This window comes from Sebastes umbrosus, chromosome 10 (assembly GCF_015220745.1).
Source record: "Sebastes umbrosus isolate fSebUmb1 chromosome 10, fSebUmb1.pri, whole genome shotgun sequence".
Classification (NCBI taxonomy): Eukaryota; Metazoa; Chordata; class Actinopteri; order Perciformes; family Sebastidae; genus Sebastes; species Sebastes umbrosus.
In genome coordinates this window covers 25,187,545-25,214,101 of record NC_051278.1, presented here as the reverse complement: position 1 = coordinate 25,214,101, position 26,557 = coordinate 25,187,545, and the positions used below count along the sequence as shown (strand labels likewise).

Genomic DNA, 26,557 nt, shown 5'->3' with positions numbered 1-26,557 from the left:
GTATTCTTTGAATTGTTCACTCATGTTACTGGAGATGCTAGTTCAAAAGCACTAAATATTTTATTTCATAGCTTTGGGTATAAGAAATCATCACATCATTCAGAACTCAGTAGAGCTTCGCAAACAAACTTTAATCAGAGGAACAAGGAGAGCACATACTGTATGTTCAAAACAAAAAACGGGCTTTCTTCAATAAAAGCATGCCCCCTCTCTATGAACCTTTGTCAGCCACACATTTAAAGCTGTTTAAGGCCAGAGTGAAAAAAAATATGTTGACCGTAAAATAAAAAAATTTAAAAATCAAGTCGTTGCAACATTTAGTGCCGTGCCAATAAGCAAGGCACACAACTACAGTAAACAGGGTTAACTTAGCAATAGGAGAGGGAGATGACACATCAGTCTTACATCAGGTTTACAGAGGAAGCATGTCCGTTCTATCACCATCCAATTTGAAACGAACAGATGCACGATTTCAACACTCTGAAGGTTAATCGTAACAAAACCCTGAAAACCTTTATATCCCTGGTGAATTATGTGCTTGGATGTTCCAAATTTATAGTTCTGATTCATCCAATGTCACACGCAAACAAAGCTTTGTGAAAAGGGCGATACCCATCTACTGGTTTGTATGTCGGTTTGGCACATACAGCACAACATGTGACATTATAATCCCCTTTTGTTTAATGTACATTTTTACGCGAGCACTTTAAACTTGCACAGAAACAGACATCTTTCAAGATGCTCTCACTTTAAGGTCTTCAAAATATGGCTGCATTTAAGTAAAAAAATCATTGCATTTCTGAGGATTGGTAACTTACGGTAATCAGGTACAGGTTTCCAACTGGAGTTAGACTTTTGTACACATTGCAGCGTAATTTTATCTCAGATCTGCTGCATTTAACACAGCATATTGAATATTGGTATTGCAGCAGTATAGTGCATGGACCAGGTAACTATACAACTTGACCACTAGATGGTACATTGCATTGCATTGATACATCAGCTTTATCCCAGCAGATGGCCCTGCTGGTTCAGTCTGTTAACAAGATTTGACTCTAACTACTTTTACAGTTTTAACCATCATATTCCATCAGCAGAAATCACTCTTCTTAGTTTCCCCAAAAACAGTGACTTACTGTATTTTCTTATATTTCTTTCAGTTAACTGTATTTTTCAGCTAAAATTGCAGTACGCAATTTGTTTTCGGGTGCCGCCTCACCTATTACTGGTACGCAGAAAAGCACATTCAATAAAGTCAAACAAATCAAACAAGCGAGAAAATAAACAAAAGAGCAGCATCGCTCAGCTAAAAGAACTTAGCTGCAAGCAGTCACATATTTCTTCAGCGTTTTTACACCCACACATATTTTTTGATCATATTTCACCACAGCGTTTAATCGCTGTACTTCTGTGTTGTTATTACCGTGACTATGATGTCAGACAATTTCTGCTGATCACTCCCAAAAACATGAAGGTAGGCTTGGAGATAATGCGGATTATAAATATTTCAAAAACACTTAAAAGACAAGTCATCTTTAGCGGTATGAACCAAATCAGTTTTAAAGCTGTCTGTGTGATAAAGATGGAGAATACAATATGATCACTCCACACTTAGTAATCAACCCAACACTGTGTTATTACATGTATGTAAGAAATGTATTTAACTGACGTGTACTGTATATATATATACAGTAATACCCCTTAACTTATCCATTAGTGGTCAAAACATTGAGCTTGTTCCAAAAGGTACCGAACTTCTATTGACTGGGTGAGCAAATGCACCCAAATACCCTTACATAAACTTGAATTATGCTGAGAAAAGACTGATTTACATAAATATATCTAGACTACAGACAAATCAGGCCTTCTTCTCAAAAGACAAAATGAAAAAAAAAAGACTTCTTCAAGTAGGGCGAATTCCCATGAGATAGTCAGACGTTTCTTCTGTGACTGATGTGTTTGCGACGACCATGGCACTCGCAGACGACTGAAGCAAAATGGTTTCAATATGGCCGCTTATTGCCGTGCAGTGATACGTATAGCTCCAAAGTCAGAATGCGCATAACGCATGCAGCAGTCTCACTTTCACACGGCACACAGTTTCCAAAGCAGTCTAGTTTCAAAACAGTTTTAAGAGTGGGGGGGTCTAACTGAGATCCTGGTCATATCGCCCCTTGATCATCGTTTTCAGTAAAGGTCCAACCTACGGAAAAATAGAAGGGACTCTTGGTTAGCATAAGCTACTTCGTGTCAGACATATTACATAGTTTCACTCATTGCCCCAGACTGCATTTATCTTTCCTTTGTACTAAATCAGGTAAGCCATAAATATTCGCAGTAATTGGGTTGCTGGAAGGGTCAGCATGCCTCGGGGACTTCATGTAACAGGTGACCTAAATGTGGATCTGATTTGATGTTCTAAAAAGCGACAGCGTGACATTCATGTCTGGCTTTATGCAACTGACGATAAGAGAGAGGTTGTATTGTAAAGAGGATATAAAAGCAAGTGCTTGTACCTCATGCGGGTCTCCGAGTGCTTCTCCCAGCATTTTCTCAATATTTCTCATGATGGCCACCTTCTGGTGAGCTCGCAGTGGGTATTCTATCCTCTTGGGTGTGGAGGCGCCCTGAAACAAATGAGTCAAATAGGTGAGTGATCATGAGGAAACATGCACAGTGGCAAAGGCAACACAAATGTTAACGTAACGGCTGTAAAGACTCAAACGTGCGTACTTTGTACCAGAAGTTTACAGTGATCGTCACTCCACCGCTCAACAGGGATTCAATGTGATGCCACCTGAGGAGAGAAGAAAAATATAAATAACTAAATTCATTAAACTCTGCAACTTTCTGCAGTTCTTCTTACCAGTTAAAGGTGCAATTGAAAACACTGATAACATCGATAACATTCAGCCACTAGATGTTGCATTCTCTCTCCCCCTGTTCCATTGCCTTCACTTCACAACACAACAAGTGGTTGCCAGTTCGTTGCACAACCTGCATATTTTATGTTCAAGTGGAGTGAGACTCAGACAGTCATGTCAAGGGATGAATCTTTCATGGTAGAGTAAATGTAATTTATAGTCCAAACTATTTGTTTTTTCCACACTAATTGGCAACTTGATCGCTGACGACCCAGAGATACCACGTGATACCAACGTTGTTATACTATTGGCTCACAAACCCTGTTAGAAGTGGGAACCAAATGTCAGATATCTTCCACAGAGATAAACAAAACATTAATTTTGGACCCGACTAAATGTTTAAAACGATTAATTCACAATCTAAACTTTTTTTTTTTTTTTGGAAAAGCCATACTTTTATTCATCACCTTTCTAAAAGCTCTGTGAATGTTTGTTTTTTTAATTATCATTTGCCTACATAAACATGTTATCAATATGACCTTTAAGAGTAGTTTATAAAATAACACCAATGCCCTGCACTCGCTGTGGATTCATGCTCCAACACATCAGCTTTATTACTAACAATTACAACTGTATTATACAGTAGTTACCTTTGACAACATCAGTTCTGGGCCTATTAATAAGGCACAGTACACACTCAATAGAATAAAAAAAACATTGATAATTCTAACAGCATGTTGAGCCGTTAAATCAAAGACTATCATACTGAAATGTAGAGCATGAAAAAGCACATCAGCTGGCAGTGCATCCAAGAAACTCACTGCCCTGGAGAGAATCATCTGATTTAGTTGTGGGGAAAAATGTTCTACATAAACAATACATCATTTTTCTAGAAAGGCCATACAGAAGTACTGCTTACCAATACATGGGGATGTAGAGCACATCTCCTGGGCCCACGACAGTCTCATAGCCAACAACATTTTTAAAATTGGGAAACTTCTCGTAATCGGGGTTATCAAAATCAACCTGTAAATGGAAAATATGGATTAATTACAAAACATGAACATACTGAACCTCAACTGTATTAACTGTAAAAGACATTTAATTTCCTTCCTACTTTTCTGACATTTGTTTACAAAACAAGTCGTACTTTAGAATAATGTGCCAGTCTTTCCAGTTTTTATGCATGTCCTTATTTCAAGTCATCTTAATACAGTAATCCTCATAATAACTTACTTTAATGTGTATAGACATCCACTGTGGATGAAGTTAACAAAACTAAATCACAAATATGCTAAGTTGTAAGTTCGCAGTATTAAACCCAAGGTGGATTTCGACATATCTGTGACATACTTGGCTCTGTCTGTCACAGGGGTGGTGCACAGGGTACGGATAGAGACACTCAAACTGGTCTGGAGGGAAGAGGATGCATCTCTTGTGGCCTTTGATCTGTGCAAAGAAGTTCTGCTGCTCGTCGTAATGTGCTGGCGTCACATTGCCTGCGGGGAAAGAATATTAACAGAAAATGTGATGCATAAAAACACCTTGAGGACAACATTATACGGAAAAAAAATGCATCCCTTTCACAGTGGATAACTCCTGCAAGAGCCCTTACCCTCCATGCCTATGAGCAGCAGGTTGGAGGTCAGCTGTCCCCAGTTTCTCTTGGCTTGCTGCTTGTTGATCCAGTTCCAGTTGAAACCGAGGAAGTCAACAACAATCTTCTTCCCTACTGTGTCATTCAGGGTCTGCTGCAGATACACCCTTCATATGCATGAGGAAAGAGACATGTAAAATGTATGAGTCACCTTGTTCTACTCTCTGAAAACCTGAAACAATGCAGCTAATTCTCAAAAGTGCTATAAATGTGTCTGCAGGTTAAGATTGTTTACTAGGTATTTTCAGCAGACTACATCTCTTTTAAACCACGAAGAACAATATGACATTGAAGGGAGTGGATAGTAAAATTCAAAGAGATAAGAGCCACTGTAAGCGTCAGCGAGTCAACAGCAACTTCACTTTAGTAAGTGATCTGTGTGGGTGTCGGCAGGTCAAGTCAGGTCACAGAGTAATAGGCTTCTCCCATGATTCTCCTGTGTAAAATGCTTAGTCATTTGCTCCACCTTCCTGTGCTGAATTACATTTCATGAGAAAACTTCCCTTCAGTGTCACGCACACCTGCAGCACAGTCACATATTGTGTATGTCCTTAAACATATATCTTACCTCTCCTCTCCTCCCATTTCCTCCGTTATATGCATTTTATCCACAAATTCGGCGAATTTCATTTCCGTCCGTTGCGACTTGGGGACAAAGTTCTCAAAATTGACCATTTTTTTCTCGTCATAGTAGAGGAATTTGTGGTTTTCTGCCGTGTAAACAGAGAAATCTCCATTTCCAATGTTCTCCCGGAGGTATGCAATGTCCCATTTGAGAGCCGGATACACGAGGTTTGTGTCTGTTAAAACCACCGGTTCCTGAAAACAGATAAAGAACATTTCAATACAGTAATATTACAAAAACTAAACAAGATTTATTTCAATAGAAAAACAACAACAACAACAAAAAAACAAGCAAATCTCTCTATAGAATAATGCATAATCCCTGTAAGACTGCTAAAAGGCTTATATCACTAGTTGTCCATCCTAAATGTAAAGTTCTTTGTAGCATTTTATAATTATATATCATCATGATTATACTGAAGGATTAAACTGCAATTAATAGTTTTACTTTATCATATATAGTTCATAAAGGTGAAATATAATTGTCCTTTAAAATATTATTTAATTATTTTAAAGTTAATGTACATAAACATTACTCTGCTGCATGTGTATCAGCTTGATATCCCTGGACGCTGTTTTTTATATTTCTCTTTAAATAACCTTTTATGCAAAAAAAAGGAACATAACATAAATCCCACCACATGCCCGCGCATCATGGACACACTGAGCTGCGAGGACTACGTGACTGACTGAACGTAGACCGTTGAGCGCGCTCCCGCTGACTCTCTCTCTTTCTCTCTCTCTCTCTCTCTCTCTCTCGCTCTCTCTCTCTCTCTCTCTCTCTCTCTCTCTCTCTCCCTCTCTGCACCGGCTCTCGGTTTCACTTTTGCCCGAGAGCGCCTGCAGTTAAAATAATGGTTGTAAAATCGTTGGCTTTAAATAATAAAGATGTCTCTTAACATGATGATTGTGCATTGATAAGACCTGCAGGCAGACAGGGACGCGCCTTATGTGTCCCCAGGGTGCCCCCAGCACTCTGCACTGTTTTAATAGAGATGTTTTTAAACAGTTATTAACGTTATCTAATAATACAGCAACAGTATGAGCCAGCCATATTTGGACATATTATCAGTGCTGGTATTATAACACTCTTCATTCATGCATTCAAGTTCATGTTTGAAACTAACAAATAAATGAGATTAATCCAAACAGCTCCTGCTGAAAATGACCTCTCTAATTCCCTCAAGCCCAACAAATAGGCTGATATTAACTTTCATCCCTGTTTTAAATATATAGGCCTATAAAATATGGGATAAATATGCAATATAGTGCAAACCATGCCCACTGTAGTGAGCAAAATGATATACATGATGCATACATGCATGGGTTTTTTATCTTTCACTTTTATATGTACCTCAATAATATAAGTACAAATAGTATACTAACCATTATTATTCTATACCTCTGACTGATTTTGTTGCATATTTATCTTTTGTCTGCATATTCCAGGTCGCACATATATTTTTCAAATCAGACATCATGACTTCTTTGACGCAGATTTTTAAGTAATCAAGAATTGAAAATTGTAGAACATGCAAACTCCACACAGAAGGACCCCGAGTCGGGTTTGAACCTGCGACCCTCTTGCTGTGACCGTGCCGCCCTTGATAGTAGACATTTTAAAGAATTGTGCAAATTCTGAATCTCAGTGTTAAAGGGTAACTTCTGTATTTTTCAACCCAGACCCTATTGTCCCATGTTTTTGTGTCTAACTGACTAACAGGGACAACAATTTGTGAAATTGGTCCAGTATTGAGGGAGAGCGCTGTAGACAGTGATATGGTGCTGTTGGGGCAAGCTGGCACCGCCATTTACGTCCTCTAAAAGTGCTTGTTTCTGCCATGACAGGTTCTGATTGTTATCATAAGTGTCTGACATTAAGGTAAGAGTCTCGTTCTGAAACGCAAGTGCCAGCTGGACAGAGTTTGTTGCGTTAGAGTACAGAAAGTGTAGCTTAGTGTTATCTAAAAGATTTTCAATGTGACAATGTGGATGAGGTCTTTGAATTCGATGGCCGCCGGTATTGATTTGAGCCAGAGTATACGTATATTCAGATTTCACAACGAGACTTCTCCTTGAGCGGGACTTGGACACAATAACAAACAAACCGAATCAAGCAAAAGGTAAGAAAAAGGTTTTATTTCTCTGTAGGGTTCTTTCCATAATGTTCTCAGACACTAATGATAACAATCTGAGCCTGTCAGTGGCCAAAACAAGCACTTTTAGTGGACGTAATGTTATATTGACTCTGCTCACTTGCCCTCGCAGCTCGTTGTCCCCATTAGTCACTTAGACACAAAAACACGAGAAAATAGGGTCCAGGTTGAAAAATACAGAAGTTACCCTTAAAATTATGAGTCTCAATGTTTTTTCTCAGTGAGACACATTGAACACATGAACCTAAGTTCAAAAGTGGCATGTGGGTTAGTTTGATAGGAATGTTACTATTCTTGTAAACCATTTCTCAAGAGCTCCTGTTCCTTCCTTTTTCATGCTTCTTTCAGCCACCATCATGTTATATCTAAGCTTCTTGTGACACCCCCAAATTATTATTAAGACAACCAAATGTGTCTATGACTTAAGCTCAGTCAGAGAAAAATATAAATATCAAAAAGTGTATCAGTAGCTACAAAATTTACAAGGGAAATGTGAGCTTTATTTTTAGATTTTCATTGGAACCTTTTAGAGTGGGGTATCATTGTCATTTCCTTTGAAATAGATAACAAATGAGAACACCGTCATGTACTTCTATGTACGCCATATGCATGACTACGCATTGCCCCATCAGGAGCTTTCTACCTATTGTCTACGTTGAGCAGGAATACAGCCCTCCTGGGAAATGCTCCAGCTGACATTGACACTGAATAAAAAATAATGAGAGCTGGGATGAGGTTTGTCTCCACAAGTGGAAAAAATATGGTCATGCATGTATTCCTAGTGGACACACCTGCTCGTGGGCTTTATGGGAGTCAAAGAAGGTTGTTCACTGCTTTCAAAGACAAATACCATCCTGAAATGTAATTATGTCATCCATGCAAAAGGTTAGCACTGCCTCAATCTGAGTAACTGTACAGGAGAGCCAGCATTTCTGTTTGAGTCATCATACATAAACCTACAGCTGTTTCACCACAAAGGTTAAAAGGGGAAATTCACATTAAATCTCATACAGCTGAAAAGCTGCTGCTTCTAAACAACTAGCTCGTTGCATTTCTAAGTAAGCCATAATGTCATAATATTATCTCAAATTACAAATTGAGCAAAAAAAATTGCCTCAAAAAATTAGGCTACATCTTTGAATATATTATATTATATATATATACATACATATATATATATATACATACATACATACATATATATATACACATACATACATATATATACACATACATATATATATATATATATTATATTATATACATACACATATATATATATTATATTATATACATACATACATATATATATACATATATATACACATATATATATACACATATATACATACATATATATACATATATATACACATATATATATACACATACATACATACATATATATATATACATATACATACATATATATATACATATACATACATACATACACACACATACACACACATACACACACACACACACATACATACATATATATATACATATACATACATATATATATACATATACATACATACACACACACACACACACATACATACATATATATATACATATACATACATATATATATATACATATACATACATACACACACACACACACACACACACATACATACATATATATATACATATACATACATATATATATATACATATACATACATACACACACACACACACACACACACACACACACACACACACATACATATATATATATACATATACATACATATACATACATACATACACACACATACACACACACACACACACACACACACACATACACACACACACACACACACACATACATACATATATATATACATATACATACATATATATATACATATACATATACATACACACACACACACACACACACACACACATACATATATATATATACATATACATACATATATATATACATATACATACATATACATACATACATACACACACATACACACACACACACACACACACACACACACACACACATACACGCACACACACACACACACACACACATACACACACACACACACACACACACACACATACATACACACATACATATATATATATATATATAATTCACTTTCACTAGCTCGCTGTGTATTACTAACATAATGTCTGTAATGACTCAGAGCAGGGTGTTGTGCTGCAGGTCTACCTCTGCAGGTCTGAGGTGTATGAGTGTGTGTAAGTTTGAGCAGCTGGGTTAACTGTGTGTGTTTACCTCGTTGTTGATGAGCATCTCTGCTCTGGGGTCGGTGTGAGACAGCCTGGGTATGGGCTGGGTGTTGAAGGAGTATTTTCGGAGCTGGGTCTCGTCCCAGTCGCGGCTCTGGACGCCGGTGAAAGCGGCGCCTCCTCCTCCGTCGCTCGCAGCCTCCACAGCGGTCGCTGCTGCCATGGTCACCCCGCCGCCGCCTCCGCTCCTCTCCGTCCTCCTCACAATGAAACCACTACCACACACCGGACCGGACCGGGCTTTTCTTCCGGTCTCTACCGCCGCTAGGCTACAGAGTCAGCAGCGGGACTGTAATACGAGCTTTCCCATTCACAGTTACTGAGTTAATAGAGGAGATATGTGTAGTCCTGCTGCAGACTCTCTCTGTCTCTCTCCGTGGTTCCGTGTGGCTGGTGTTGGTGTTTACACGCCGTGTTGACAGCAAGGAAACTAACGACTCCTCAAGAAAGAGATGCAGGGGAACACTGAGCTGTAGAGATATGAGACAGAGACACCTAGAGGACTGGGTGACTCTCTGCTCCTACTGTAATAACGCGCCTTCACCACGAGAGAGAGCTGTTGGACTGGGTTTTATTGCAGTTTCTTCCAGAAAATTGGTCGTCAAATAAAATATAAATAAATAATAACAATAACAAGAATAAAATGAAAGGAAGAAATAAAATAAATAAATAATGAGAATAAGAATAAAAGGAAAGGAAAAAATGAAATAAATAATAATTATAAAACAATAATAAAATAAAAGGAAGAAATAAAATAAATAATAAATAAATACTAGGAATAACAATAAAATAAAAGGAAATGAAAAAATTAAATAAATAATAATAATAAAACAATAATAAAATAAAAGGAAGAAATAAAATAAAAAATAAATAAATAATAAGAATAAGAATAAAATAAAAGGAACAAATTAAATAAATAATAATAATGAAACAATAATAGAATAAAAGGAAGAAATAAAATAAAACATTATTATTATTATTATTATTATTATTATTGTTATTATAATAATAATAATAATAATAATAATAACAGGAAGAAATAAATACAAAATAAATAAATAATAAGAATAAAATAAAAGGAAAAAAATGAAATAAATAATAAGAATAAAACAATAACAAAATAAAATGAAGAAATAAAATAAAACATTAATAAGAATTAAAACAAATAAAAATAATAATAATAATAATAATAATAATAATAATAATAATAATAATAATAATAATAATAATAAAGGAAGAAATAAAATTAAAATTAAAATAAATACTTTTTATTCAAAATATATGATTATCTTATAAAATATGAGGCATTGTATAGAGTAAAATGCCAAGCAGTATATAATGTAGTTGGAATCAACTCCAATTAGCAACATTAAAATGCCATTATAGCATGTCTCTGCAACCATAATAATAATAATAATCCAACAATATATAATAGTTTAGATTCTTCCACTGAAGACTGATAATGCTTTTGTACTTTTACAAAGTAACGTTTTGAATGCAGGACTTTTACTTGTACCAGACTATTTAACAGAGTGGTATTAGATGCTTTACTTATGATTGAGGAAACACTATATAAGGAGTACTCTAAGGCCCTGTTCATACAAAATTGGTATTAACATGCGTCCTCAGTGATCCAATCACAAGTGGACAGTTCTAAGTAGAGGTGTGAACGCACTCAAGGCGCATTGAGGACGCATTGAGATCCGATCGCTCAGACCACATTCAGAGGTGGTGTGGGCCACATATTTTACTTCTGATATTCATGTAATATTACGTCACAACATCTGCTGTATCAGCCATGTGTTTACTACGTGTTTATTTGCATATAGAGCGGGGACGTGGTCACTCAAGACGCATGTGGAGACGCATTCTAATGCCAGGTGTGGACTTTAAGTGTGGACTTAAAGCTGTCCACTTGTGATCAGATCACTCAGGACGCATGTTAATGTCAGGTCTGAACAGGGCCTGAGTTGTGGACTTTCTCCACAACATGAACATGCCACAGGTGTCCCTGGTTGGACTTAAACAAACAACACTGCAGTTCTCCATTGTGTCACATCACTGCTGATTTTGCTCCAGCACACGTACTAAAAGGTTATTTGAAAACATTTACAGCCTTTCATTGCACTCTTCTGTCCAGGGTGTTACCTGCCTTCACCCAATATCAGCTGGGATCGGCTCCAGCCCCCACGCGACTCGATTGGGATAAGCGGTTACAGATAATGGATGGATGGAAGGTCATTGCACTCTGAGTGAGCATGATAAAAGCTGCATACAGGGGTTGAAATTATATCAGAAAAATAAAAAGTAAAATGTTTAGCTCCTTGCCCTTCACTTTAAGGAACAATGTGTAACATTTCAGGGGACCTATTTGCAGAAATGGAATACAATATTCATAACTATGTTTTCATTAGTGTATAATCACCTGAAACTAAGAATTGTTATGTTTTCGTTATCTTAGAATGAGCCCTTCATATCTACATAGGGAGCGGGTCCTCTTCACAGAGTCCGCCATGTTGCTCCACGATGTGAATGTGAGTCGCCGAGTACAAAACCATGGTACCGCCAGCCGCCGTCTGACTTTTACTGCTCCCAAAGTAGTGTTATTATGGTAAGGATGACCTCAGAGCGAGGCGAGCAGCGTTACCACGGTTTTGCAATCAGCGGCTCACGTTACCGCAGTCTTGAAAGGGAGGACTAAAAGGAGGGGAACTGAGTTGGTTGCAATTTGCAACCACACCGTTAGTTGCCACCAAATCCTACACACTGTACCTATAAGTATTTCCATCTTTTGCTACTTTTTTACTTCTACTCCACTACATTTTGGAGGTATTTTATTTTACGTTCTACTCCACTACTTTTACTTCACAGCCATAGTGACAAGTTACTTATGATGCATTATCTTAGATTATACTACGCATAAAGCAATTGAAATCAGTTCCACCTGGACCAACTACAGTATTAAAGTACAACAATAAACTGTTGGGGGTCATTCTGCATAGTACAGTAAGTGCTTTACTTTTGACACAAAGTCCATTTTGCTGGTAATACGTATGTACTTTAAAGTTTAAAGTACAGACGAGCACTAGTGGAAAATGTATTCAGATACAGATTGTTTAAAGTTTAAACAATCTGTATCTGAATACATTTTCCACCAGTGCTCGTCTAAACAATGCTCTGTACAGTAGGAAGCAATAATGCACATTAAAGTCATTAATGAAGCATAATACAGGACACAACACAATATATTTCCATCAGACAGGTTGAAAAGTTGTCCCCGCTCTCTTTGTCTCTCCCTCTATGAGAAGATATGGTAATAAAAAAACTGAGCAAACACTTTTGAAATCCTGAGCCAATATTTACCTATGGTCACTATTGCCTCAGCATTTCTGTATTGATCACTGTGGTCTACCTTGCTCACTGGACTGATCAGCTGATAGACCCTCACTCTGTTTCATCAGTGTCAATGGAGTTAATCTTATCAACAGCTTTGATCATTGTCACACTGTGTTTTTAACCTTTTTTTCTGACAGATTTTTAAAACAACAAACATGCCGAATTTTAGCTCAAAAGCAAATTTCCTGATTTCATTTTTTTGTAAAACCTGATACATCTTGTATGTCTTCTGTTGATTCAGGCTTTATCAGCAGGCTTCCACTGCAGGGACTAGTTTGGGGCTCCCTGGTGGGTTCCCATGCTCTGTGTTTCCTGTGCAGATCAGTGAGCTGAGCTGAGCTGATCCCCCTGATGCTCCCCTCTCCCCATTCTTCTGCAGATAGAGCCGGGAGATCGACCACCCTGGTGAGCCTCGAGAAGCTTGTATCTCTCAATCCTGCTGATAGCAACAAACATACACCTCTGCTGCCTTCTCCCCAGCAGATGGACTGCTGTCAAAACAAAGACCCTCTGGAGGAAATACTGTTACCATGAAACAGCTTCCTGGTTGAGTGAAAGCATCTGATGTCTCTTGAGCTAAAGCAATAACCGACACAAAGATGCAACACAGGTAGAATTCACTGAGTTTTCTCATCTGTGTTGGCTTTCTCTCACATTCACACTGACCCTCGCCCCTCTAGGTGTTGTAGGTCTAGAAGCCCTAAGCCATAAATCCTATTAGTCAAGGATTCTCTGAAGCATTATAAGTAGTTTTCCCATCTTTCATTGATTGCTTTATCACTTGCTACCTGAGAGAAATCTGTCCCTACATTATTTATTTATATGTCACAGTGGTGTGTTGCAGAGCCACAAATGTACAAATTTAAACATTCCATCTCTACGTCTCTTTTCTGCCAGTACTGTATAGTAAAAAAAAAAAAAAAACATGTACACACCTCTAGCAATAATCTTTGGTTTTCATACAGATGTTTAAGAGGAGACACCCATAGGTAAAATCATAGTTTTTCATGCACTGGTCAATTGCTTCCATAACATGTCCCCTAGAGGAAAGAAAACATCCAAAATATACATTAAGGTGTTTATTTAACTACACTTTGTCCATTTGCGTCTGTAGATTTCTCCTAAATTGACCAAAAGTTAGCATTAGATAATGCCTCATTTGCATATTTAAACATCAAATTTCAGAAAACTTGTAATTAGGGCTGTCAAAGTTAACACGATGACGTGACGTTATCGAAAGTTCGTTTGAACGCCACTAATTTCCTTAACGCATTAACATAATCGATATTTCAGAGATTGAAGTGGACTCAGTTTTAAAGCTAGAGTGAAGACACTGGCATCATATGAAACTGGAAAACCTAAAGAATCCATTGGTACCAACCAGGTCATATAAGCGCGAAGGAAGCTAAATAGTGAGGAAAAACTGTCATGGACATATTTGACCTCTGACCTCAAGATATGTGAATGAAAATGGGTTCTATGGGTACCCACGAGTCTCCCCTTTACAGACATGCCCACTTTATGATAATCACATACAGTTTGGGGCAAGTCATAGTCAAGCCCAACAGGTAACAACAGCTTTCAGTGTATCAGTGTGCTGACTTATGAATGATTTGAGCATATTTTGTATGCTAAATGCAGTACCTGTGAGGGTTTCTAAATAACATATGTCATTGTTTTGTGTTGTTATTGATTTCCAATAATAAATATATGCATACATTTGCATAAAGCAGCATATTTGCTCACTCCCATGTTGATAAGGGTATTAAATACTTGACAAATCTCTCTTTGAGGAACATTATGAACAGATAAAAAATGTGCGATTAATCACAAATAACTATGGACTATCATGCGATTCATCGCAATTAAATATTTTAATCGATTGACAGCCCTACTTGTAACACAAAAAATAATTGTCTTAATGTAAGTAATAAACTGGGGAAGTTTCATGGTGATATCTATTAGTTAAACATTTTGACCCTATTCACCTGTAGTGCCTCTCAAAGTGTATGGAATTTAACAATACATATCTTTAAAGACTGTTTTCTCAAAAACAAAAAGAGTTTTTTTTTCTCATACTCCGAGCCAGAAATCTCCACTTCAGTAGCACTTACATACACCGGACTTTTCCAGTTTCATTCCTATCTATATTCTGAAGGTTTTTACAGAGGGGTTTGTTCATATATCATTAATAGCCTGATTTATAGAACATGTTATTCCAAAAACATGGTGAAAATGTGTTTCTATGGCTGTTGACAGTATTTACTGATTCATAAAGTGATAAAAAGTGGTATCCCTTCTGTAAAAACCATTGACTTTAATATGTCAACAAAATAAAACAAGAATTTTGAATCTGGCTTTATCCAATGTTCAGATTTCTGTTCTGGAAATGATTGCAAATTAGCACATATTTGATAAGATAATGCCTCATTTACATATTTAAACATACATTTTCAGAAAACTTGTAATACAAAAAATAATTGCTTTTATGTAAGTAATCAACTGGGGAAGTTTCGTGCCGATATCTATTAGTTACATTTTTTGACCCTATTCACCTGTAGTGTCTCCTCTTCGAATATTCAAACTCTGTGAGAAAGCATCTGCTCAAAAGCCCACTCTTCCTCTGTGGTGTCCCCTCTCCCTCCGCCACCTCGTGCTCATGTGTTAACAGCAAATTGGACATGGCAGGGCCGGAACGAGAGACGGAAGTTCAGAGCCCTCGGTCGGAGGTCGCGTCACTGTCTGGGAAATGATGTGTCACGATAAACATTGTGTGCTTTTTCACACGCCGTTATAATGTGTCTTTCATTCAGTTCACCTGCCTTCCCTTTGGGCATTTGTGTGCTTGGTCACGTGAGGGAATAAAACTGACAGATGGATTGCATGATGATAAAGTCATGTTGCATGTTTTTGCATGTCTGTAATTCAAATGTTTTGCCTCTGGTTGAATCTTATAGTAGTGCATTATGAGCACACAAGAGCTTAAAGACAAATAGAGAAGTATAGTGCAGCAGGGTACAGGGTGTGTGGCAATATTGTGCAATATAAGCATTCATGTACTCTGTCTCTTTGAAGCTGAGATCTTTTGCTGCTCTCAATCCACCACCTGACATTAGGTCTCCAGGTTAAGCATAGTATTATCTTCATATGCTGCCCACTAGAGCAATTCCCTCTCTTTCATCTCCGCTGCTGATGCACTACTGATCTTGACTTGAATAAGCGAACGGTGCCACAGGTGTGTGTAAACTGCTGAACTTTAGTCAGCCAAACGGGTTTTCGTGTCTGGCTTTCCCACACATCAGCGGTTTGCTGTGTCAGCAGGCGTGATATATTTGTACATGTGGGTATTAAGTCTGCAATTTTCTGCTGATAGTGAGCCAGCGCATGACAGCATGACTCACATACTTAACCAAAGAAAAAAAATCCAAATAAGAATCTTTGCATTCTGCATGCCAAGTGGCTTTAAGGCTTTAAGTTTAATCCAAAAATGCATGTGCTAATTATAATTGTGCATCACGTTTAAACTCCTGTGAATGAACATGTTGATGTGCCCCTGTTGTACTCCCTGTCACAGTAAATTGCAGAACGTCCACAGAGCTGCGGGGCTAAAGCTTGGTATGCTGGTTCTTTTGTTGGTGAGAGGGTTTTTGCTGCATGCCAGGCCGAGCAATCCAGCCGGCCCACGGGGGTCACCAGAGGAAGGAGGAGTTTTGATTATGATCATTATTTGGTAAATAAGATGTCAACAAGGTGTTTCCTTGACACTTTGTCGAGTAAAAGGAGGAAGGTGCAGAAATGAACGCCCCCTTCTCAATGGGACCTCTAATCTCCTCTTTCATGTCCCATCTCGTCTGAAGGGTTTCAGCCTCGGCTGCCATGTGCTAGTCCGCCCGGGCCCTGGCACTTCTTACTCGCAGGTGGGGTGAGAGTATCCTGGCAAGCATGTGTTTATAAAACCCACTTGTTTGGGCACAATACTTGAACTAACTTCTTTTGAGAGAACAGTGTGAATCTGTGCAAAGCCTTTTCCCAAAGTCCTTTAGAAGGCGACGGCCCATTGAGAGCGGAGAAGAAGGGATTACCTTCCTCGACAGTGGTGCATTTCCGAGAGAGCTGATTAGCTCTGCATTCATTGTTAAATCGAGCAAAGGAAGGCCCTAGAGGAGTGAAAGGATCCAAATAGGTGGGCCCAGAAATAAAACAGCCGCAGGAAGCCCCGCACAGGCGAGCCCAAAGTTTTCCCAACATTTCTTTCCCCCCACTCCTAAGGAGGTGCGGCGTGAAAAAGGAGATTAGCATACAAAATTAGAGGCGGGATGATTTTTAAGGGCAACTTGCCTCATGCCCTCCACCCCCACGGCCCTGCTCTGTCTGGACAAAGTTAATTAAACTAGTATTAAACAGTAAAGAAACTTCCAAGCGCTTGGGAGTTAGGGGGGCTCTTTGAGGATTACCACGACGAGGGAGAGAACGGGGAGGTATTTGTTGAGGCGAAATTGAGAAAGGCGTGATGGAACGAAGAGTACGCTGGAAGGTTTTCTATTCTTGTCGGGTTTGCCCCCAGAGTATCCTAACCCCAGCGGGAACAATGTGAGGAGGAAGGTTGTGTTTACTGCAACCCGTCAGGTATCACTGCCACAAAGAGGCATCATTCTCACTGAATGATATAGAAGATTGAGGGATTTAATAGTCTTTCATTACATTTTAATAGAAAACAAACCACAACTAACAATAAAGCAAAAACTAGGAAATGATGTGCAATAAATTAACAATGTACAGTACAAAGTGCTTCATTTTATATACAATTAAATACATCAAGAGGGCAGCAAAGGTCAGGGCGAGCCAGATGATGGGAGAGCAGACTGTCCCAAAAAATGTCAAAATATTTCATAATAAATTCAAAGCTCGGCAGTGATATGTGGAAACATACGAAGGTTACTGCTCGGCTAGGCATTCATGGGAATATAACCTGACGGGTTCTTGAAAATTGTGATTTTAAAAGCTAATTATGCCGTCAAAGCTTCCATCACTCCAATACTAATAACTGTTTAATTTTTCCCCAAGGTTTATGTGTATGAAAATAAATAAATCATGTTGTTGAGAATTTTCAAAGTCAGAGAAATATTCCTCAGATGCCCAAAATGTTCAAAAATGTTGTGAAAACAAAAAGTATAAAAATATATCTTAAATACATTTATACCAAAAAATTCTACAAAGTTGTAAACTTCTCTATCACGTGGCTTTGTGCACATCCCACTTCAATACAAAAGAGACAATGAAGATGGTCGGAAATTGTATTTTTCTTTAGCTTTTGTCCAAATCACACACTATCTGAGCATGTACAGAGAGTTTGGGTGTTGACAGGAGCTGCAGTGGTACAAACATGACGACAGCATGATGAAGATGCTCAGTGCTTCTTCCTCAGTCTGAGGTTCTTCCTACGGCTACTGGCGCTCTCATTCCTTCCCCTCTGACCTCCTTTCTTCACGCAAAAGTACTTAGTCACCGTCTTCCTGCACTGCTCACACTTCACTGCGCAGCACCAGTGGAATTTACAATTGCAGCTCGACACCATCTCGACTTTGCGCTCCTCCACGGCCAGCCCGCACTCCCCGCACAGCCTCTTGCAGCTCCGCTTCTCCCACTTGCTGAAGTTCTTGCCCTTCTTGAGGCACTCGCGGCCCTCTGTGCCCGGCAGGCCCAGGGTGCGGTTCTCCAGGCAGTAGTCGGGGGAGTCTTCGAGGTGGACCAGCTCCTTGCGGGAGATGGAGCTGAAGGTCTCGGCGATGGCCCCCCGGCTGGCCGCGCTGTTCCCCGCTCCCCGGAGGAGATCCACCTTCAGGGCCCGGTGGTACTTCTCCTTCAGGTAGTTCCCCACCTCCCTGAACTCTGGCAGCTGCAGCCAGCAGGTCTGAGTGGTGCAGCTTCCTGACACCCCGTGGCACTTACATGTCCTCTGCATGGTCCCCTTCACAGCCTGAAGACAGAAAGAAACTTTATTAAAATGTATTTATGGTGGGCGACTGGTTAGCTCAGTCGGTAGAGCGAGCGCCCATGTATCGCCAAGGCTCAGTCCTAGCAGCGGTGGACCAGGGTTCGAATCTGGCCTGTGGTCCTTTCCGCATGTCATTTCTCTCTCTCCCCCTTTCCAACACTCTATCCACTGTCCTATCAATAAATGCTTAAAAATGCCCCCAAAAAATAACTTTAAAAAAAAAAAAAAATGTATTTATGGTTTACTGTGTTGAGGAATGTTAGTTTCATATGAAAAACTGCGTCAAAACAAATAAATGGTTTGAGTATGCACTCATCTATGTATATATGTGTGTGTAAAAGACAGGATGTCCATTGTCTCTTGATTGATGTGTTGTCAAATTAACCGATTGTATTCTCAAAGTTTTTCAGTTAAGCAAAAAAGGGGATGAATACATTGAAAGGAAGAAATGATAGCTGCGTTTCTTTGTCGTCCTCAGTGTTTCCTGACTTTACCCGACACAAAACAGCTGTCGGTTGAAAGGGGACGTTTTCTTTTCTCGAGAAGGGGATGAACTCTCCGTTGTGAGGTGAGGCTGAATCAAAGTTTCACATCGAGTCCCATTGTCCCCCCAGAAGAAATAGGAGTATTTATTTAGCATGTTCATTATCAACATGTTTTCTAGTGTGAGAAGACCCAATGGAGAGTCTCCATTGAGTGGAGGAATGAAAAAAGTTTTTTTCTCTCTTTCTATCCCCATTTTTTTCTGTTACAATGATGCTCCAGGTGCCATGGGGATGCTCGGGCCCCGACAGGGGGGAGCAAAGGCACCGTAAACAAAGAGCACTTCAGCTGTACGCCTGTGGTCCCCTCAGACTCCCTCCGGGCACCAAACAAAGACCAACATAAATGTGGGATCCTTATTGCAAGAATAAAAACTAAACACTTATTTTAAAAAAGCAGCATAATACAGAATGCCGTGCGATGTCTGGCTCTCCAGGATCTCTAATTAAGCTTGCACCAGTGATCCCGAGATTCTCGAGTTGAGGTATTGTCATAAGGGGCATTCAGCGCTGGTAAATAGGCCCTTCTGGTACACCGAACACACTGTTATTATTGGGGACGAGTGGCACCTCACTTATAGCGACGTGAAAGGGATGCTTGGGTGGCACACTCACTGGAAAAAAAATGATTCAAAAGGTGCTTTGCACTGTGCAATCAGTTGGAGGGGCCAGGAGAGATTCCTAAAATGTCGAGCAAGCCGCCACCCAGTTTAAATACTGTATGGTTCAAATTCACTTGTGCTACATCTTATCCAAAGGGCTCATCTCTCATCATTGCCAAGTGGACGGAGTGAATTAAGAGGACCCACTGTACCTTGCGCCCAGCCTCATTGTTGTGGAGATTCATGGCTGCTCGTGAATCCTGCCCAGTCTCCAACGCGTCAACAAACTGTTTGGAGATAGCCTCGCCGAAGCCAACGTTGTCACTGCAGCCGCCCCAGAGCCAACCATGACCACCTATAGGTGAATGAAAAAGAATTATCATCTGTGCAATTTTGTTCAAAAGTGGGCATTTATGGTACATATATGTGTATTCCTCTGACCTCGTTGTCCGTTCCTGCTGTCATCGCAGCCACAGTTGTCAAAGTCTCCGAGACTGCAGTTCCTGGTCAAAGTGTACATGACTCCGGCAGAGCTGATGGCGTGGACGAACGCCGTCTCCCGGTTTGCTGTCAGTAGAGAGACTCATTAAACTAGCTTGTCTCATCACACAGATCCCGGCTCACATAAAACGGCTTGAAAAAAATGTTTGATTTAAAGGTGCTATTGATAACATTCAGCCACTAGATGTCACATTCTCCCTCCCCCCGTTCCACTGCATTGACTTCACAACAAGTTGTTGCCAGACGTTTACTGTCATTCTCAGACATTTATCCATTTTTTCCACACTAAACTGACAACCCAGAGATACCACGTGATACCAACGTTGTTTCACTATTGCCTCACAAGCCTTGTTGGAAGTGGGAACCAAACGTCAGAGGACCTCCACAGAGATAAACAAAACATTCATTTTGGACCCGCCAAAAATTTTCAAATGATTAATTCACTTTTAATTAATTCTTTCTTTTTTTCAGGAAAAGCCATACACCTTTCTAAAGGCTCTGTGGATGTATTATTATTATTATTTTTTTATATTTGTCTACATAAAAATGTTATCAATAAGACCTTTAATTAGTCAATTTCCCATACTCTGTTCAGGACCATAAAACCAGTATGTCAGTGTATTGCTTTCATAAGCTGCAAATAGAGGCGTTGATTCAGGGAGGATGTTGGGAAATGGATTAGTGTGTTTATTTTGCCTCTATAGCGACCGTGCCCGCTGTAACCATCCCAAAGGGTGATGAATGCTTCAACTGAGCAAACACTTTTGAGACATTTTTGAAATTGGGTCAGCCATGTTTCCCCATTTAGAAGAGATGTTTTAGCTGGTATCTGGGGACTGTGGACTCACCGCTGCGCAGGCTGCTGTGCGTGGACAGCTGCAGGGCCCTCTCGGGGCAGTTCCAGCGGTCCCATGCAAACTGGTATTTGCACTCCTCGATGCCACTCTGAGCTCCCGCTGCCACGCTGCTGGAGTAGATCAGGTACGCCTGCAGCAGCAGAGATATCAAATAATGCACAAGCACCCCACATCTAGCAACAATAACAACATGATGTAAGACGTTGAGATGGTTCTGAAGCATCTTGCATGATTTGATACCCAGATTTATAAAAAACAACTTTATTACTTTGGTCATATACATACAGGTACATACATGAAAATTGACCTTTGCATTTAACCCATAATTAGGAGCAGCGGGCTGCTGTAAAACGCCCGGGGAGCAACTTGGAGTTCAGCGTCTCACTCAAGGACACTTTGACATGCAAACAGTGGGAGCTGGGGATCGCATCACCAACCTATTGGTTAAAGGATGACCACTCTAACCGCTGGGGATGCACTGATACCGGATTAGATATTGGGCCGATACTGGCTCAAATAGCTGGATCAGGTATCGGTGAAAATGGGGCCGATCTATTTAATTCAGATCTATGTTTATATACTATATACATTATATACTGGAATTTGAATTCCTGTTTAAGTTTTGACCAATTTGTTGCTGCATTAAAAAGGTTTACACTTGAATTGTAATTCCTTTTAATTTCTTTACCAAGTTGCTGGTGTACAATTTATTATTTTAATAATAAATAACAATTTAGTAAATTTATATCTTTATAGTTATTTGTTTTACTAAGTTAGGAAAGCGATGTTTAAGTCAAGCCTGATGTTGTCTTACACATAAAAGAATTATCCCAGTGACTTCGACACAGTGAGGCATACAGCTTATTAATGAAACACTGGTATCGGATCGGTACTCGGCATCAGCCGATACCCAAAGTCCAGGTATCGGTATCGGGACTGAAAAGGTTGGATCGGTGCATCCCTACTACCCACTGAGCTACAGCCACTTTAGATTATAAAAAATCAGCATCGTCTTCAGAGAAGATTTACCTGATGCAAAAACGTGAGTATTTGCTAATAAATCCAACCCAATTAGTAGTACATAAATATATATATTTTAATAAATTACACAAGCCTGAAGCCCAGAACACAGAGTTCAGACATTATGCCACTTTAAGACAATCAGAGATCACAGATCCAACAAATTATGAGAGCACTTCTGGTACTTCTGAACCAACTCAGGGTTCACTCAATCAAATGTTGTATGTGAAAGAACACTGCGGGAATGGTGCTGTGACAAATGTTTTACTCGTCAATGTGTCTTTCCTTCTCTTGAATTTCAAAGTGGATAATCAACAAGTTCTTAATGTGCATTATGCTTATTGTCAGTTTCATGACAGAAACAATGTGACCTGATTCAAACATGATTCTACTTTTGAAACTCTTATCAGCCGCAGTGAATATGCTGGATTGTGAAGCTCTCTTAAACCCGTACGCTCTGTCCTTGGCTTTCGCCCGCCTCTCTGCGGCTTGTTCACACTGTGTGAGCGATAATATAACTAATATGTCTCAAGTGGCCTTTGGGGGAGATGGAGTGCCACCTCTTTCACAGGCTCACTAATGATGACCACCCACTATACAGCAATGCCTGCCCTCGCCTCTTAAAACATTCAGATACGCAGAGCCTCTGAATAAGGTCAAGTGTACGGAGGAAGGGGGAGAAAAACACAAAGGGGCAAGAATATCACTGATATATCATTAGTGCCATACAGGTACAAGAGCTTGTGCATACACTTGAGTTCAGATATCACAAGGACAACACATGAAACCATGTTTTCTCTCTCTCTTTTGGGAAAAAAGGACAGGGAGAAAAGATCAAAAGAGAGTTGGCTTACCTTGGGTCCAGTCATCAAGAAATTATTCACTGACCTGGAAAAGGAGACAGCTTATTCACTCAGGGAAGCTCAGTGTCCTTCACAAATTCCTCTGTTAACATCTCTCATTAGTGCGCTTTGTAACATGTTAAACCGTGACATCAGCGGGGACCCAAACCTCAGCGAACAATACTGATGAATTTGTTCAAAATGTTCTGGAAATCTAAGAATTGAAGGTAATGATTATGTTATTAACACTTGATGACTTGAAATTTGGGGTTGCCAGGTTGTGGAAAAAATCCCATTGACTTGCGTTCATCCTTTCTATTTGAAAAATAATGATTTTATGTTGGTAATTCATATATAAATGCTCATGGTTTATAATAAGCCATCAAGTATGTTGTTATAAATGTTAATAAGATGTTAATAAATGGCTTTAACTCATCAAGTCTGCAGTTTAAAGTGTTGATATGTTAATGAATGGATTTTGGTCTGCAGGCCTTTTCTAGAAATAAGCGGTCAGATGGTAGAAGGCAGTTTAACCCAAAATTTGTTCTTACAACTTATCTAATATAAAGCATTAGTAAAAGATGTATTCACCAATAATAAAGCCATTAGTCACAACTTTACCTTATTAAAAAGTCATGAAAACAAATTTCAACAAATTCAAACAAATTTCCTTATTTCAAATTGGCAAAATTGTTCAGTTAAGTAGTTTTGTGGGTCAAGTTGTGCCTTTTGAATAAACAATAAGAGAGAAAAAAATATATAAATATACATAAATTAGGGCATAAAAAAACAATTATATACTGACAAAAGCAGATGTTGCATATATATTGCCCAGAAATCATTATAGATATTTAAATCAATATCCTCCTCTCAAACACTAACCATACACTTCCACGCATGACACACACACACACACACTTATCTTTTTTTATATATTTACTGTATTGTTATTGTTGTTATTATATATATCTTGTCCTAATTGTTTGTTATCACTATTGTGTAATCTATTATTTCTTTATATTAATCTTGTCTCTAGGTGGAGGCTTCAGATAAACCCAGTGGGTTTTTTGCCTCTTCCTGCACTGTATATTATTCATTTATTTATTTTTGTTATGTTGTATAGTCTTAAATTGTGCAAAACAAATAAACAAAATATTGCATAACACCTGCCACTGCCCATGAAATGAACTATTTGGAGATGGACATCATCAGGACACCAAAATAACCTGCAAAAAAAAATCATATTTCATGCTAAATGCAAACTCACCAGCAGCAGTAGGACCTCATGTGAGCCAGGAGGATGAAGGTGTAATAGAAAACCTCCAAATGCATGAACATCCTGCCAGGTGAGGAGGGTTGACGGTGACTCTGAGCCCGTCCAAAGCCTGCAGAATGTCTAACGATGGAGAGGAAACTGAGCTATGAAACCTCCAGCAGTCAGTCCAGCCAGGGCTTCTTCCAGGATTCAAGGAGGGGGCTCTGCTGAAATGGAGCTGCTCTCGTCCCCAACAAGAGATTATCTGCTTAATTAAAGATTTTCCCCCTTCTTCCTCTCTGGGCCAATCACAAGTTGTGCAGGGAAATGATCAAAAGGGCACCCTGGGCCTTCAGGGCCGGCCAACGGTGGCTCCCCTGCCTCCATTCAGCAGCTGAAGGAAGATCTGCTTAATCCTATAGCAAAAGTGTAACACTGATCCCTCTGCATTTCTGCTCAGGAGAGGAAAAAAAAGGTTGATTTAACAGCTGATTGTCAGGGATTAGTCGGAGATAGTCCTCTGGATGACGAATTGTTAGTTTGATAGGTTCCACAAATGTTGTTTGTTCTTCAAAAGGAAGTCATTTAACAAAAGGTGTGATTGAATCAATGTGTATCAGAGTGAAACACAGAGACTGTTACTCACAAGGAAGATCCACAAAGCCTCACAAGTGTCATCTGATCGTTTAATTCCAGATCGGCGACATGTAGGCGAAGTTGTTTCCACAAAGGGATCAATATGCGCAACTGTTTCTTAGAATAATCGGCACGTTTTTTGCGCAGTTATGACGCAGAGATGGATTAGATGGATTATTATATTTTTATTTAATAGCCTACAATGTGATACATATGAGATCATTATAAGGAATCAATAACCACGACATGATCGAGACTTTTTCATCTCTATTCCAATTTCCCTGCGATATTTCAATCATGACTTTCATTTATTTAGAATTTAGAAAAAGAGAGAATTTCTCGAAGTGATGAACTAAAAGGTGGATGCATGGTGACAGAGTGAAGGCCTAGAGCCATTCAGATCAGATATATGGGACATTTGCATGACTAATCCAGACGGTCCCTACCTAACACCGCATGCAGGGTCATTCCTCCAATAACCCCGTCTGACCTTTAGGACCCTTTCCTTTGGCCCTTTAGCAATCTTCTTGTGTGCAAATTAGGATTAGAGAAAAAGTGATTTGGAAGGGAATAAGGGGGGTTGGGCGGGGGGACTTCAGAGGGATGTTTTTGGATTAAGATTTAAAGAGGAATGACAAGTAAAGTTAGACAACAGCAGGATCCATCCTGTTGTTTTAGTGTTTTTATATGCAAGATTCCTAAAGCAGCAGTGGGTAGAATTGGAGCATTTTTTATAAAACAGTCACTTTATCCTGACAGCAGTGCATGAGACAGGTAATCTGAAAAAAATCATGTGCCTCTGTGTCCTCCGGTGTCTTCCTGTGTCTTCCGCTGCTCCTAATGGCATCTGCAAGATTTCACAGACCGGAGGAAAACAACCAATCAGAGCCGAGCTGGAGCCTTGCCGTCTCTGAGCAGCTGTCAATTCAATTCAATTTATTTTTATATAGCGTCAAATCACAATAGAAGTTATCTCAAGACGCTTTATATATAGAGCATGTCTTAGACCGTACACCATACATCTGTCAATCACCCATGAAATCCTATCAAACGGTCAAGCTAGGCAGCGCTGATCCAATATGAATCAATATTCTGTTTCTGTAATGACTATTTCTCACATAAAATGTTTTCAGAAACATCCTGTAGTGTACTGTTTAGCTGTAAAATGAGAAAATTTGTGACCCCAGCAGCCATGTTGAGATCAGTTGAGGAAATACCAAGCACCGCCCACCAGCCGGAGCACAGCCAATAGGAACGCTCTCTCTCTGAAATGACCTGTGATTGGTCAAAGTCTCCTGTCACGTGCTAGATTTTTT

General features: G+C 39.3%; 2 protein-coding genes across 2 annotated transcripts; both read right to left on the bottom strand.

The window, feature by feature from the left end:
- Window positions 1-106: 106 nt before the first annotated feature.
- On the bottom strand, window positions 107-10,005 carry hif1an (hypoxia inducible factor 1 subunit alpha inhibitor). Its single transcript, XM_037781687.1, has 8 exons — window positions 9,582-10,005; window positions 5,090-5,340; window positions 4,480-4,628; window positions 4,218-4,363; window positions 3,784-3,890; window positions 2,734-2,797; window positions 2,517-2,627; window positions 107-2,203 (listed from the first exon to the last, which is right to left on the bottom strand). The coding sequence occupies exons 1-8, from the start codon at window positions 9,756-9,758 to the stop codon at window positions 2,147-2,149; spliced, it is 1,062 nt and encodes a 353-aa protein (XP_037637615.1). The 5' UTR covers window positions 9,759-10,005; the 3' UTR covers window positions 107-2,146.
- Window positions 10,006-17,678: 7,673 nt separating this feature from the next.
- On the bottom strand, window positions 17,679-25,031 carry wnt8b (wingless-type MMTV integration site family, member 8b). The gene is made up of 6 exons (XM_037782789.1): window positions 24,618-25,031; window positions 23,363-23,396; window positions 21,480-21,618; window positions 20,572-20,697; window positions 20,343-20,485; window positions 17,679-18,968 (listed from the first exon to the last, which is right to left on the bottom strand). Exons 1-6 carry the CDS (start codon window positions 24,686-24,688, stop codon window positions 18,399-18,401), a joined length of 1,083 nt encoding a protein of 360 aa, XP_037638717.1. The 5' UTR covers window positions 24,689-25,031; the 3' UTR covers window positions 17,679-18,398.
- Window positions 25,032-26,557: the final 1,526 nt, after the last annotated feature.